The following is a 15,200-nucleotide window of genomic DNA, read 5'->3' as shown; positions in this document are numbered from 1 at the left end:
GGTATATGGGCCTTATTGGGCCTTAGTGGAAAGGAGGGGAAAGGAGCAAGGGAGGGGGCGCCCCCCCCCTAAGCCCAATCCGAATTGGGAGGGGGCCGGCCCCCCTTTCCTTCCTCTTCCTTCCCTCTCCTACTCCTAATTGGAAAAAGGGGAGTCCTACTCCCGGTGGGAGTTGGACTCCCCCCTAGGGCGCGCCACCCTCCTAGGCCGGCCCCCTCCTCCACTCCTTTATATACAGGGGCAGGGGGCACCCCATAGATACAACAGTTGATCATTGATCTCTTAGCCGTGTGCGGTGCCCCCCTCCACCATAGTCCTCGATAATATTGTAGCGGTGCTTAGGCGAAGCCCTGTGACGGTAAAACATCAAGATCGTCACCACGCCGTCGTGCTGACGGAACTCATCCCCGACACTTTGCTGGATCGGAGTCCGGGGATCGTCATCGAGCTGAACGTGTGCTAGAACTCGGAGGTGCCGTAGTTTCGGTGCTTGATCGGTCGGGCCGTGAAGACGTACGACTACATCAACCGCGTTGTGCTAACGCTTCCGCTTCCGGTCTACGAGGGTACGTAGACAACACTCTCCCCTCTCGTTGCTATGCATCACCATGTTCTTGCGTGTGCGTAGGAATTTTTTTGAAATTACTACGTTCCCCAACAGTTATTTTATCATGGATCAGCATATTTGCATTCAAATTTAACCGGATTAAATTGAACTTGAACAACTGCTGGCTGAGTCATGGTGCCACCATATCGAACTGACCAGTGCAACCACGCTTATCTTTATGGGAAGGTCCTAACTGGGTCTATTGTCGTGCCTCTCGCCGGTGCCTCCAACTAGGGAAGGTTATGGGCGCGCGCTACCCTGATCAGGTAGGCAGACATAAGCCTTGTGTGCCCGTTGTTGTTGTTGTTGTTGTTGTTGTTGTTGTTGTTGTTGTTGTTGTTGTCGTGCCTCTTGCCGGTGCCTCCAACGTAACTGGGTTGCATCGCTAGTGACATGGCACCAGAGGTGGCTCGCTGTCGCTAGTCGGCCGCTGTCGACACAGCGGCAGATTTCCCTTTTTTTAATAGGTGAAGACAAAACAAATTTGAAAAAGGTACTGTACATTCTTTTCACATCTAAATTCATCTTTTTTGTTTCTTCATGTATATTTCAAATTTTGATCTGAATTTTTTAGAGGTTGTCTTGACAAGTTTAAATTTGATTTTTTTAAATTGATATCATGGTAGCATATAAGGGCCGGTATCAGCTGATATTTTCCCCGCTGTTGACACATAGGGCCAGATTTCTTTTTTCTTCATTCAAAAATGCCAAGAAAAAACAGAACCTTTCAAAAAAGAAGACAAAACAAATTTGAAAAGATACACTTTCAATATAAAATCGAAAAGCGCGCGGCTCTAGGCCTCTAGCCAGCTCAGCAACGACATAATATGTCCATGTCACGATCGAGATATTTCCATGAGAAAAGTCGTTTCCCTCGGAAGATTCTAAACTGGCTCGAGGCCACGTTGTCGCCGCGGCTAAGCGTCCGACCTCCACGTATTCCCGCTTCCCGAAGGCTTCGGCCTACCATGCCCAAGCTGGAAGGTCCTTGCTCATGAAGCAGACGCAGCTTCGTGGCGCCTCTCGTCTCCCCGGCCGACATGCCACCGCCCGGCCTATAAAACCCACACCCTCCCTTATCCACCTCAACATCAAAATCAATCGTCTCGCACTTTCGGTACCAAACCCAACCACCTCCATCATCTCCCTGCACCCCCGAGCCCACGCTTCCCCTGTCCCGCAGCACCAGTACCAGCACCACCGGCTAGCCATGGACGACAAGGACTACGCCACACCGCCCACCGCTCCCGCGCCACAGGCCGAGGCCGGGGCGCCGCAGCACTCCTACCCCCCGACGCACCACGCCATGGACGGCAAGGACGCCACCGCGCCGCAGCCGGGACCGCAGGTCTCCTATCCCTTGATGGAACACGCCATCGACGGTCTGGACGCCACCGCGCCACAGCCGGGAGCGCCGCCGCATCCGTCTTCCCCCCTGACGCAGCAGGCCATGGAGATGGAGGGCAAGTACGCCGCCCCGCAGCCGGGCACGGGAGCGACGCCGCCCTCGTCCTCCCCCCTCATGCAGCAAGCCGTCGACGGCAAGGACGCCGCCCAGGCACCGCCCGGCGCGTCAGTGCCGCCCGCCGAGTCGGCGAGGTGGGGCACGCGGCAGATGGGCCCGCCGGCGGCGCCGGGGGCGCACCCCGAGAACCAGCAGGCGGCGCAGTGGACGGCCTCGCGCGGCGATCAGGAGCTGCCGCCGTACGTCATCATGGGGGGACCGGAGCCGGCGGCGGCGGCGTCGGCGCGGCGGACGGACAAGGAGACCAAGGACAGCCCCATGGAGCACATCCTCGACTTCTTCAACGTCTGGAGCCGCAAGGCCGAGGAGCTCTCCTCCAACATCTGGCTCAACCGTAAGCACAAACCCATCCAACCTTCATCACGATGATACTTTGCTTCTGCTCTGCTCACACCGACCGTTTTCTTCTTTGTTCCAGTCAAGACTGCGCCGTCCATGTCCGACGCGGCGATGGGGAAGCTGAGCCTGGGCGCCAAGGCCATCACGGGGGGCGGCTTCGAGAAGCTGTACAAGCAGACCTTCGCCTCCGGCCCCGACGAGCACGTAAAGAAGACGTTCGCCTGCTACCTGTCCACGGCCACGGGCCCCGTCGCCGGCACGCTCTACCTCACCAACATGAACGTCGCCTTCTGCAGCGACCGCCCGCTCTCCTTCACCGCGCCGTCGGGCCAGACCGCCTGGAGCTACTACAAGATCATGATCCCGCTGGCCAAGCTCGCCGCCGTCGAGCCCGTCACGGCCAAGGAGAGCCCGCCGGAGAAGTACATCCACATCGTCACCGTCGACTCGCACGACTTCTGGTTCATGGGCTTCGTCAGCTACGACAAGGCCGTGCACCACCTGGGCGGGGCCGTCTCCTCGTCGCAGCACCACGGCGCCGCTCCCGCCGCGGCGCCGGCGCCGGCACCCACCTACGAGTGATTGGCTGATTGCCGCCGTGTTCCATGTTCGTGGCTCTCTGCTTTTCATTGCCGTGTGTGTGCGCTCTGTTTTTCGGGCGGATCTGTTTAGTGAGTGCTCTGGTGTGTAGTGGATTTTCGTGTGGTTATGTGCTGTTGTCTATACGCTTGTGTTCTTCGGAGTTGGACAATGTATTTGAAATTTGAGCATGTTTGCTAGTTATCCATTCTATGCTGTCAGGTTTCTAACATGACACGTGTGATTGATAATCCAAAGTTACTTATGGCTTGCCCTAGCCACCACCCGCCGTCTCCCCCTCCCGGTGACGTCGGAGGCGGCCTCGGGAAGTCTTGGAGGTCTGTTGTGATAGACCCTCTAAGATCACCTAGGCTAGATTAGGTCGGTAGCAATCTCTATTCATTGAGCTGTCTATGCATCCGAGAGAGAGAGAAACATGGAGAGATGGGGACGAAGAGGAGTACCTTCTCCTTGGCTCGATGAACCCGTGGTGCCGGACATGGTGGAGGGCAATGGTGATGGCAGGGTGTGGTCTGAGGCGGCGGCGGCGGCGGACCTTCCCGTCACTATCTAGGTAGGTGTGTCGGTGGGGTGTACGGCTCACGACAAACCTCGTGTTGTGTGCCGTCGGCCCCACCTCTTTATCCAACGCAGGTGACAGGGGCCGTCAACCATAGTGGGTTGGATGCCTGCGACCAGGGCGTGGATTAAGGGTCCGGTGGGTCGTTGGGCTCATACGGGAGGAGATCAACCTAACATTTTTTTTTTGATCTCAATTTTTATTTTTAACCATATACTTTGTACTTTACTCATTTCATCACATATCAATACATAAAAGCATGTTTTATCGTCACAGCTCAATAGCCGATAGAATCAGACAACCACAACATACCTCTCTGTTTTGAAACAAATACTGTTTCTTTTAGGCCTCTCATGATCTAGAAATCATAGCCTTTCTCTTAAACCCATGCTGGCTAAGTGTTCCTTGAACACATTGGGTGGTAAGCCTTCCGTAAGCGGATCCGTAAGCATATTCTTTGTCCATATATGCTCGAGACTTATAGCGTGATTCTGGATTTTATCTTTCACAACATAATACTTTATTTCTATTGTTTTGGCACCGTTACTCGACTTGTTGTTGTAAGCAAAGAATACTGCGGGCTGATTGTCACAGCACATCTTTAGTGGTTTGTCAATACAATCTACCACTTTCAAGTCATGTATAAATTTCTTTAACCATATCATCTGCCCCGTGGCCTCATAACATGCCATAAATTCTGCATACATCGTGGACGATGCAACTTTTGATTGTTTGGAGCTTCTCCACAAAAAAGCCCCTCCAGCGAGAGTGAACACGTATGCAGACATGGATTTTCTATCATTTTTGTCTCCCGTAAAATCTGCGTCTGAATACCCTCTTATCTTTAGGGAATCAGATATCCTGGATGTTAGCATGTGGTCCTTCGTGCCTTACGCATAACGCAATGTTTTCTTTACCATCTTCTAGTGCTCTGTGCATGGATTCTCTTGATATCGACCGATTACCCCGATGATAAAAGCTAAGTCAGGGCGAGTGCATACTTGTGCATACTATAAACTTCCAATAGCCGAAGCATATGGTATTGTTTTCATTTGATCGATCTTGGGACATTGGAATTTCCCAAAACCACCGCCTTGACTATTGGTGTAGGTGTGGCTTTACTCGCATGTATATTATACTTTTTGAGAATCTTTTCTAAATATGCCTTCTACGATAGTCATAAAACAACATTTTACCTATCTCGATGAATTTCTATGCCCAAACATATGATGCTTCACCAAGATCTTTTATATCAAAATTTGAGGATAAGAACTTCTTTATTTCTCGTAGCAGACTAACTTCACTGTTAGCAAGCAAGATATCATCCACATACAAGATTAGGAAAATATGTTTCTCATTTTTAAACTTTGCATAAATATAGTTATCCTCAACATTCTCTTTAAATCCAAATCTTTTAATTGTCTCATTAAACTTTAGATACCACTGTCTAGAGGCTTGCCTTAATCCATAAATGGATTTCTTCAGGCGGCATCCCATATCTTCCTTGCCTTCCATGATAAAACCCTTGGGTTGTTTCATGTAAACATTTTATTTTAAATCCCAGTTTAGAAATACCGTCTTTACATCCATTTGATGTAGCTCTAAATCAAAATGTGCAACTAATGCCATTATGGTTCTGAAGGAATCCTTACATGAGATTGGGGAAAATATCTCATTGAAATCTACCCCTTCTTTTTGTATAAATCCTTTTTGCTACAAGTAGTGCTTTATACTTTTCTACATTCCCATTAGAGTCATACTTAGTTTTGTAGACTCATTTACAGCCTATTGTTTGGCTCCTTTAGGAATATTCTGTAAGTCCCAAACATCTTTGGAACTCATCGATTTCATCTCGTCTTCCATTGCCTCCAGCCACTTCGATGAGTGAGGGCTTCTCATGGCCTCTTCATATGAAGTGGGATCACCTTCCATATGAACTATTTCTTTGTTACAAACTTTATAATCAGTAGAAATAGCTGATCTTTTAGTTATTTTAGACCTTCTAAGGGCCTCATTCTCTGGCACATTCTATGCCTCAACTTCCGGCACATCTTCTAAAAGTGGCTGCTGCGCCTCCCCCTCATGCTCAACAATGGGTTCAGTCGGGTCGTGACGGACATGTTCCAAATATTCTCCCATGGTTGTCATGGGTGGAGTTACAATAGGTGCTTGCATCTCAACCTCAGGTACAATAGGTAGTGAAAAAAATGGCTCCTGGATCATCGGATTAGGTGCATGCACCCTCTTCTCCTCAAGATCAATTTTCGGAGCTACCATGCTCCCCTCATCATTTTGTCCTCTAAGAAGACTACATGTCTTGTTTCTACAAACTTTGTGTATCTCTGTGGACAGTAAAAGCGAAAACCTTTTGTTCTATCAGGATAGCCAATGAAGTGGCAACTGGCTGTTTTGGGATCTAACTTTGCAATATGTGGATTAAACACTTTGGCCTCAGCTGGGCTCCCCCACACCCTTAAGTATTGTAGGGAGGGCACTCTTCCTATCCACAACTCGTACGGTGTTTTGGGCACCGACTTGCTTGTACTCTATTAAGGGTGTGAATGGCGGTTTTAAGCGCCTCCATCCATAATCCCAATGGCAAGGTGGAGTAACTCATCATGCTGCACACCATATCCATAAGTGTACGGTTACGCCTTGCAGCTACTCCATTTTGCTGAGGCTCGCTCGACATTGAATGCTGGGCAACTATGCTAGTCTCCTATAAGAACCTTGCAAAGGGTCTAGGGACTTGGCCATATGGAGTGTGCCGACCGTAGTACCCCCCGGTCAGGTCTTACTATCTTTGTTCTTTTATCATGCTGATTTTCAACTTCATCTTTGAATATTTTAAATTTATCCAACGCTTCAGATCTTCCTTTGATTGGATAAATATAACCATATCAGGAGTAATCATCTGTGAATGTTATGAACGATTCATAGCGATCCACAGTTTTCACAGCAAATGGTCCACAAATGTCAATGTGAATAATTTCTAGTGTTCCTGTGCTACGGTTTGCACCCTTTTTTATTTGTTTTACATACTTTCCTTTAATGCAATCTATGCATTGTTCTAACTCTGAGAACTCTAATGGAGGAAGAATTTCATTTTAACTAGTCTTTCTATTCTCCCCTTCGAAACATGGCCCAAGCGACAATGCCATAATTTTGATGAGTCATGAGTTCTGTTTCTTTTCTTTTGTTCTTTATCCGACGCGGAAACATGGTCATTCACATTACACACAGAATACACTTTTTCACGTAGTGATAATAAATAAAGCTCATTGTGAAGGAAAGCAACACCCACATGAGTATTATTAAACCATATGGCACACTTGCCATGTCCAAAATGACAGTCATAATGATCTTTATCCAAACATGAAACACTAATCAAGTTTATGTGTAATGAACGAACATATAAAACATCTGTAAGCAGAAGCTTGTATCCATCAGCTAACTCCAGGGAGATGTCACTGACAGCTTCAACTTATGCTTGAACTCCGTTTGCAACTTCAATGCATCTTTCGCTTCTTTGCGTAGTCCGCGTCGAATGGAATCCGTGTAACGAATTTGCAACATGAACAGTTGCTCCTGTGTCAATCCACATGGTAGATTTTGGAAACTGTGTATACAAGGATTAATTTACAAAGAAAACAATGGTGTTACCTCTCTTTGCCATTATTGACTTTATCCAAACAGGGGCAATCTTTCTTGTAGTGACTAGTCTGCTTACAATGGAGACATGTATCTTTGTCCACTGGAAAAGACTTTTGCTGATGCTGATATTGCATGGGAGCTTTTCCATGTGGCTTTGAAGGGGAACCTTTGTTGCTTTGATTGTAATTCTTTTTCTTATTATCCTTCACATAGTTCAGAGAACCATCATGTGCGGTCTTAGTCTTTCCTCTTCTTGCACACACATGGCTATAGTCTTTTCAATGTCCCATATTTCAGGCGACATGTTGTAGTTGACAACAAAAGTGTCAAACTCTTTTGCAAGTGAAGTCATAACCAGGTGAACAAGGAGTGCAGGTTTGAGCTCCAAATTCGAATCCATGGTTTAAGCTTAGCTGCCATGTTGCTCATCCTGAGGATGTGCTCTCTTATGCCATGTCCACCGCCTATGTACTTTTCTGTCACCAGCTGCTTTAACAACTAGGTAGCATATATCTTTGAAGAACCAGTGAACTGGCTCTTTATTTTTTTCAAGAAACTCCCTACGGAAGTACACAATGCAATTGAGCCCACAACAGCATTCTCAATTGTGTTCTTTATGAAAGCCATGCACTATTTATTGGCGGTGAGCCACTTTTGGTTGTCGAGGGTATATGACATCTCCACTGGAGCATGATCCCTCTTCTTTTTGTTTCAAGCTGCATCATCATCTTTTGCATCTCTGACTGGCTCTGGTGGTTTGACCGCCTATGGAGTGTCCACAACCCAGTCCACCTCAGCACAAACAAAAGCCAAGTCGACCTTCTTTCTACATTCAGTGTAGCTGTCACCTCTGAGGGTTGGAACATCCTTGATGCAGCTCATCAAGTAGTACCCTCCTGAAAACCACAATGAAATGAGATCATAACAACATTTGCATGCATTAATTCAACATTGGTCAAAATTAAAACATATAACTGTTTGTGCAATTGAAACTATATCACCGTTGGGCAGAAAATAGAAATAAATGCACATATAAACAACAAATCATGATTATGTTATTAACAACGTTGGTCATAAAATGACAGAATCATAATTGTTTCACTAAGCACTTTAACATGCTCTTAAAAATTAACTCTCACTTTAGTTCTATTCACCTTTCAAAAAGAGCACTTTTATTTATTTTGCAGCTGAAAACATGAATAAAAATCCATGAACTTTATGCTTTTCAGAAGCATTTCTTTTACTTTTCTATTTTCTAAAACAAACATTTCGGTGGATCAGTTTGAATAGAAAAATTATGAGCAAAGTTCTCTAAAAAACTATACATAATTCAATCCAAAACATGCTTCTGAAAAATAACAGACAAAACGCTGACGGGCCACTTGCTGGAATTTAGTCTATTTTGGGCAGCCCAATAACTGTTTCAGAAATTCCTAATACATCCTAGAGGCCCACTTAGCCCATTTGTGCAAGGCAAGGGATACTACTAAAGTTTAGTCCCACATTGCTAGTTTAGTGGGAGTTGGACCTCCTTATAAGGGAGGTTCTTTCCCCACTTGTACAAGCATGAGAACAAGAGAGATATCCACGCGCGCTCCACCTTCGCCGCCCGCCTCGTCACGACGCGCCGCGCCGCGCCGCGTCGCGGGTTGCGGGAATGAGCCGAGCCGATATCTCAATTTTTGCCACGCACTACGGGTATACGAAAGGTCACACGGAAGCTTAAAAGATTTTTGCGAAAGTGGAGTTCGAATGCAAACGGTGCAGCCCTTCAGCTGCTAGCTGTTTGCTTCGCCTCCGTCTCTTCGTTTCGCCTCCCATCGCTGCCCTCTCGCCTCCTTCTCTTGCACCTATAAAAGGGAGGTCGCTCCTCCCAGAGAGACGCACCAGAACTAATCCTTCCCTCACCATCGGTTCCATCTCTGAGCTGCTGCTGTCTTCCTCATCCCGGCTTGCAGCGTGCACCGCACGTCGGGACAGTAGGCCTCCGAGGCTGCACCTTTTGAGTCCTGTATGAGAGAAGGGTGAAAAGGTTTTTGGGGAGCGCTCTGCGCGACTACTTGCTTCTTCATCACGGACTCCGGCGACTACTTCCCCGACGACGACTTCTTCCCCGACGTCGACTACCTCAGCAATGGCATGGCTGGAGAGGATGTCGACCCCAAGTCCAGTGCTTCTGCTGCTGTTGTCCCATATGTGTTATTCTTCTCTCTGTCAGATGTCCTGCCACAATTTCTCATACTAGTACTTGCCCTACATGTGTTAGGTTCTACTCCATATATGCAACATGATCTAGTGTCTGTCCTAGATGTGTTCAGTTCAAGTTCATATATGCAAATGCTATTTACTTTTTCCTCGTCAGGTTGCATGACTTGCTTTATCGCGGCTATATTAGTCATGCTTTATCTAATATTTATGTTAATAAAATCGTTTGTTAAATTGCTCATATTTCCAACAATCCAAAAACCTTATTATAGGCAATTTACCCCAAGTGGTTTTGCTGCTTCCATGAGACCTCCTATGTTTGAGGGTATCCACTATAAGAGGTGGCGCGTGAGAGCAGTCTTATGGTTTCAAACCATGAGTTGCTACGACGCCACTCTTGGCAAACCTGAAGGAGAGCTTGATGCTCAACATGCACAAGCTTTTCAGAAAATGGATACTCTGTTTAAGGCTGCTCTCTTGAGTGTTCTTGGTGAGAACATAGTTGATGCTTATGCGTCAATTGATAATGGAAAAGATATGTGGGATGCACTCGAGGCCAAGTTTGGGGTCTCGGATGCTGGCACTGAGCTGTACATCATGGAGCAATTCTATGATTACAGGATGACTGAAGAGCGCTCCGTGGTTGAGCAAGCTCATGAGATACAGTCATTTGCTAGAGAACTTGAGCACTTCAGTTGTATGCTACCGGACAAGTTTGTTGCCGGAGGTATCATCACTAAGCTTCCTCCTTCATGGAGGAACTTTGCTACCTTGCTGAAGCATAAGAGGCAGGAGTTTTCCGTCCCGGATCTCATTGGCACTCTTGATGTGGAAGAAAAGGCGAGAGCAAAGGACACACGTGCTCGAGGTATTGAGGGAGGATCTAGTGCCAATCTGGTACAGAAGAAGAACTTCCAGCCCCACAAGTTCAAGAACAAGGGCAAGTTTGATGGTAAAGCAAAGTTTGATGGGAAGAACAAGGCTGTGCAACACACGAACTTCAAGAAGAAGAATGACAAGAAGAAAGGTGCTTGTCATGTGTGTGGGGATCCTGATCATTGGGCTCCTAGTTGCCCTAATCGCTATGACAAGCGTCATCCTGGGAAAGGCGGCAAGACCGCTAATGTTGTCATTGGAGACACTGACATGAAGGATGCTGGGTATGGTATATTTCCCACTATTCTTTCAGTATGTCATTCTCCTGATTGGTTGATTGACACGGGTGCTAATGTGCATGTATGCGGTGATATTTCCATGTTTTCGTCTTATCAGACCGCAGGGACTTCAACCGTGCTGATGGGCAACGGTTCAAGTGCTTCTGTTCGTGGTGTTGGCACGGTCGATCTGAAGTTTACTTCGGGGAAGATCGTGCGGCTGAAGAACGTGCATTATGTCCCCTCCGTCAATAAAAATCTTGTTAGCGGATCTCTTCTGTGTAGAGATGGCTACAAGCTTGTCTTTGAGTCGAATAAATTTGTAATATCCAAGTATGGAACCTTTGTTGGTAAAGGCTATGAGTCAGGAGGTATGTTTCGTTTATCCTTATCAGACGTTTGCAATAAAGTTGTTAATCATATTTGCAACAATAGTGAATCATATGTGTGGCATTCACGTCTTTGTTATGTTAACTTTGGTTGCATGTCGCGACTAGCGAAGTTGAACTTAATCCCTAGTTTCACCACTGTCAAGGGATCTAAGTGTCAAGTGTGTGTGCAAGCTAAGCAACCTCGTAAGTCTCACACGACTACGGAAATGAGAAATCTTGCACCACTAGAGCTCATACATTCAGATCTATGTGAAATGAATGGTGTGTTGACAAAAGGTGGAAAGACATATTTCATGACGTTAATTGATGACTCCACTAGATACTGCCGTGTGTATCTTCTGAAATCTAAGGATGAGGCTTTGAACTTTTTCAAGATCTATAAAGCTGAAGTGGAAAACCAACTTGATCGAAAAATCAAGAGGCTTAGGTCCGACCGTGGTGGAGAGTATTTTTCCAATGAATTTGATGCTTTTTGTGCGGAACATGGTATAATCCATGAGAGGACGCCTCCCTATTCACCTCAGTCAAATGGGGTGGCCGAAAGAAAGAACCGTACTCTAACTGATTTGGTTAACGCCATGTTAGACACATCGGGTCTCTCCAAGGCATGGTGGGGGAGGCGATATTGACAGCATGTCATGTCCTAAACCGAGTTCCCACAAAGAACAAAGAGATAACTCCATTCGAGGAATGGGAGAAGAAAAGGTTAAAACTCTCTTATCTACGAACATGGGGTTGTTTGGCGAAAGTCAATGTTCCAATTCCAAAGAAGCGGAAGCTTGGACCAAAGACTGTGGATTGTGTTTTCCTGGGATATGCTTTTCATAGCATTGGCTATAGATTCTTGGTTGTAAAATCTGAGGTACCTGACATGCATGTCGGTACGATCATGGAGTCGAATGATGCGACTTTCTTTGAAGATATCTTTCCCATGAAGGATATGGCTACCTCATCTAATCAGGAGATGCCTAGTTCATCGAATCAGGAACCAGTTACAATTACCGAACCTGCCATTTCGATGGAACACTTTGAAAGTCCTGTGGAGGAGAACAATGAAGTTCCTACTAGGAGCAAGAGACAGAGGACTGCAAAGTCCTTTGGTGATGATTTTCTTGTGTATCTCATAGATGACACTCCCAGTTCTATTTCAGAGGCCTATGCATCTGAAGATGCTGACTACTGGAAGGAAGCGGTTCGTAGCGAGATGGATTCCATCTTGGCGAATGAAACTTGGGAGATAACTGATCGTCCTTATGGGTGCAAACCTATAGGATGCAAATGGGTATTCAAGAAGAAGCTTAGGCCTGATGGTACTATTGAAAAGTACAAGGCTCGGCTCGTGGCTAAGGGTTATACCCAAAAGGAAGGTGAAGACTTCTTTGATACTTACTCACCTGTGGCTCGACTGACCACTATTCGAGTTCTACTTTCACTAGCTGCCTCGCATGGTCTTCTCGTTCATCAAATGGATGTTAAGACTGCTTTCCTAAATGGAGAGTTGGACGAGGAAATTTATATGGAACAACCAGATGGGTTTGTACTAGATGGTCAGGAAGGAAAAGTGTGCAAGTTGCTGAAGTCTTTGTATGGACTCAAGCAAGCACCCAAACAGTGGCATGAGAAGTTTGAAAGAACTTTAACAGCTGCAGGCTTTGTTGTAAACGAAGCTGACAAATGTGTGTACTATCGCCATGGTGGGGGCGAGGGAGTTATCCTTTGCTTGTATGTTGATGACATACTGATTTTCGGAACAAATCTGAATGTTATTAAGGAGGTCAAGAATTTCCTATCTCGCTGTTTTGAGATGAAGGATTTAGGAGTGGCTGATGTCATTCTGAACATCAAGTTGTTGAGAGACGATGATGGTGGGATTACATTGCTTCAATCTCACTATGTGGAAAAGATCTTGAGTCGCTTTGGCTATAGTGACTGCAAGCCCTCTCCAACACCATATGATGCGAGTGTGTTACTTCGAAAGAATCGAAGAATTGCTAGAGATCAATTGAAATATTCTCAGATTATTGGCTCGCTTATGTACTTAGCAAGTGCTACAAGACCTGACATCTCTTTTGCTGTTAGCAAACTGAGTCGGTTTGTCTCAAAACCAGGAGATGTGCATTGGAAAGCTCTAGAGAGAGTTTTGCGTTATTTGAAAGGCACTGCGAATTATGGAATTCACTACACCGGGCACCCAAAGGTGCTTGAAGGGTATAGTGACTCAAACTGGATCTCAGATGCTGATGAGATAAAGGCCACGAGCGGTTATGTATTCACTCATGGAGGTGGCGCTGTTTCTTGGAAGTCTTGCAAGCAGACCATCTTAACGAGGTCAACAATGGAAGCAGAACTCACAGCACTAGATACAGCTACGGTCGAAGCAGATTGGCTTCGCCGGCTCTTGAATGACTTGCCGGTTGTTGAGAAACCTGTACCGGGTATCCTTATGAACTGCGACAATCAAACTGTGATCACGAAAGTGAGCAGCTCAAAGGATAACATGAAGTCATCAAGACACGTTCAGAGAAGGTTAAAGTCTGTCAGGAAAATGAAAAACTCCGGAGTTATTGCATTGGATTATATCCAAACGTCTAAAAATCTGGCAGATCCTTTTACTAAGGGTCTATCACGTAATGTGATAGATAATGCATCGAGGGAGATGGGTATGAGACCCACAATATGAGTTGTTCACAGTGGTAACCTATTCTTTGTGATCGGAGATCCCGTGAATTAGATGTGGAAGACAAGCTGTTGGTCAACTGAGAGGAGAGTATCCTTACTATTCACAATACCACTCCATGAAGATGCAATACTCTCCTAATCTGCATGGCAGGTTGATGTATATCTTAATGTGTTCTAAGTGGCTTATTTAAGCAGAGATGTTATCCTGCAGAACATCTTTTGAAGAACACACCTATATGAGTCTGATTGTCAAACGTCGCAATCTATGAGAGTAGGGTTCTCTCTAGTAAACTCATGAAAGGTCACGGAGTATGACGCATAAGCTCCACCCGCGGGGAAGACCCACGGTAGCCACGTATCGGTCAAGGCTTTATGTGAAGCTAGATTCGCAGAAAACTTGCAGTTCAAGGCCCAGTCCACTGTTCAAGTTGGTTACTAGTGTAGCATAGAGTTCTAGGTGGAAGTTCAACTTAACAGTCTCTACTGCAGTACCGGTATATAAAACAGTGTTTTGGAACTAAAGGCAAATTTCTGTGTGCCTCTGGGATCTGGTGGGGGATTGCTGGAATTTAGTCTATTTTGGGCAGCCCAATAACTATTTCAGAAATTCCTAATAAATCCTAGAGGCCCACTTAGCCCATTTGTGCAAGGCAAGGGATACTACTAAAGTTTAGTACCACATTGCTAGTTTAGTGGGAGTTGGACCTTCTTATAAGGGAGGTTCTTTCCCCACTTGTACGAGCATGAGAACAAGAGGGATATCCACGCGCGCTCCTCCTCCTCCGCCCGCCTCGCCATGCCACGCCTCGTCACGACGCGCCGACGCGGGTTGCGGGGGAATGAGCCGAGCCGATCTCTAAATTTTTGCCACGCACTATGGGTATACGAAAGGTCACACGGAAGCTGAAAAGATTTTTGCGAAAGTGGAGTTCGAATGCGAACGGTGCAGCCTTCGGCTGCTGGCTCTTCGCTTCGCCTCCGTCTCTTCATTTCGCCTCCCGTCGCTGCCCTCTCGCCTCCTTCTCTTGCGCCTATAAAAGGGAGGTCGCTCCTCCCAGAGAGATGCACCAGAACTACTCCTTCCCTCGCCATCGGTTCCATCTCTGAGCTGCTGCTGTCTTCCTCATCCCGGCTTGCGGCGTGCACCGCACGTCGGGACAGTAGGCCTCCGAGACCGCACCTTTTGAGTCCTGTACGGGAGAAGGGTGATAAGGTTTTTGGGAAGCGCTCTGCGCGACTACTGGCTTCTTCATCACGGACTCCGACGACTACTTCCCCGACGACGACTTCTTCCCCGACGTCGACTACCTCAGCAACGACATGGCTGGAGAGGATGTCGACCCCAAGTCCAGTGCTTCTGCTGCTGCTGTCCCGTATGTGTTCTTCTTCTCTCTGTCAGATGTCCTGCCACAGTTTCTCGTACTAGTACTTGCCCTACATGTGTTAGGTTCTACTCCATATATGCAACATGATCTAGTGTCTGTCC

General features: G+C 46.6%; 1 protein-coding gene across 1 annotated transcript; it reads left to right on the top strand.

Moving 5' to 3' along the window:
• Positions 1–1,686: 1,686 nt before the first annotated feature.
• Positions 1,687–3,258, top strand: LOC123105739 (GEM-like protein 5). Its single transcript, XM_044527860.1, has 2 exons — positions 1,687–2,466; positions 2,551–3,258. The coding sequence occupies exons 1-2, from the start codon at positions 1,818–1,820 to the stop codon at positions 3,051–3,053; spliced, it is 1,152 nt and encodes a 383-aa protein (XP_044383795.1). The 5' UTR covers positions 1,687–1,817; the 3' UTR covers positions 3,054–3,258.
• Positions 3,259–15,200: the final 11,942 nt, after the last annotated feature.

This window comes from Triticum aestivum, chromosome 5A (assembly GCF_018294505.1).
Source record: "Triticum aestivum cultivar Chinese Spring chromosome 5A, IWGSC CS RefSeq v2.1, whole genome shotgun sequence".
Lineage (NCBI taxonomy): Eukaryota > Viridiplantae > Streptophyta > Magnoliopsida > Poales > Poaceae > Triticum > Triticum aestivum.
Note: the sequence above shows the minus strand (reverse complement) of the source record. Positions and strands in the feature narration are given on the sequence as shown.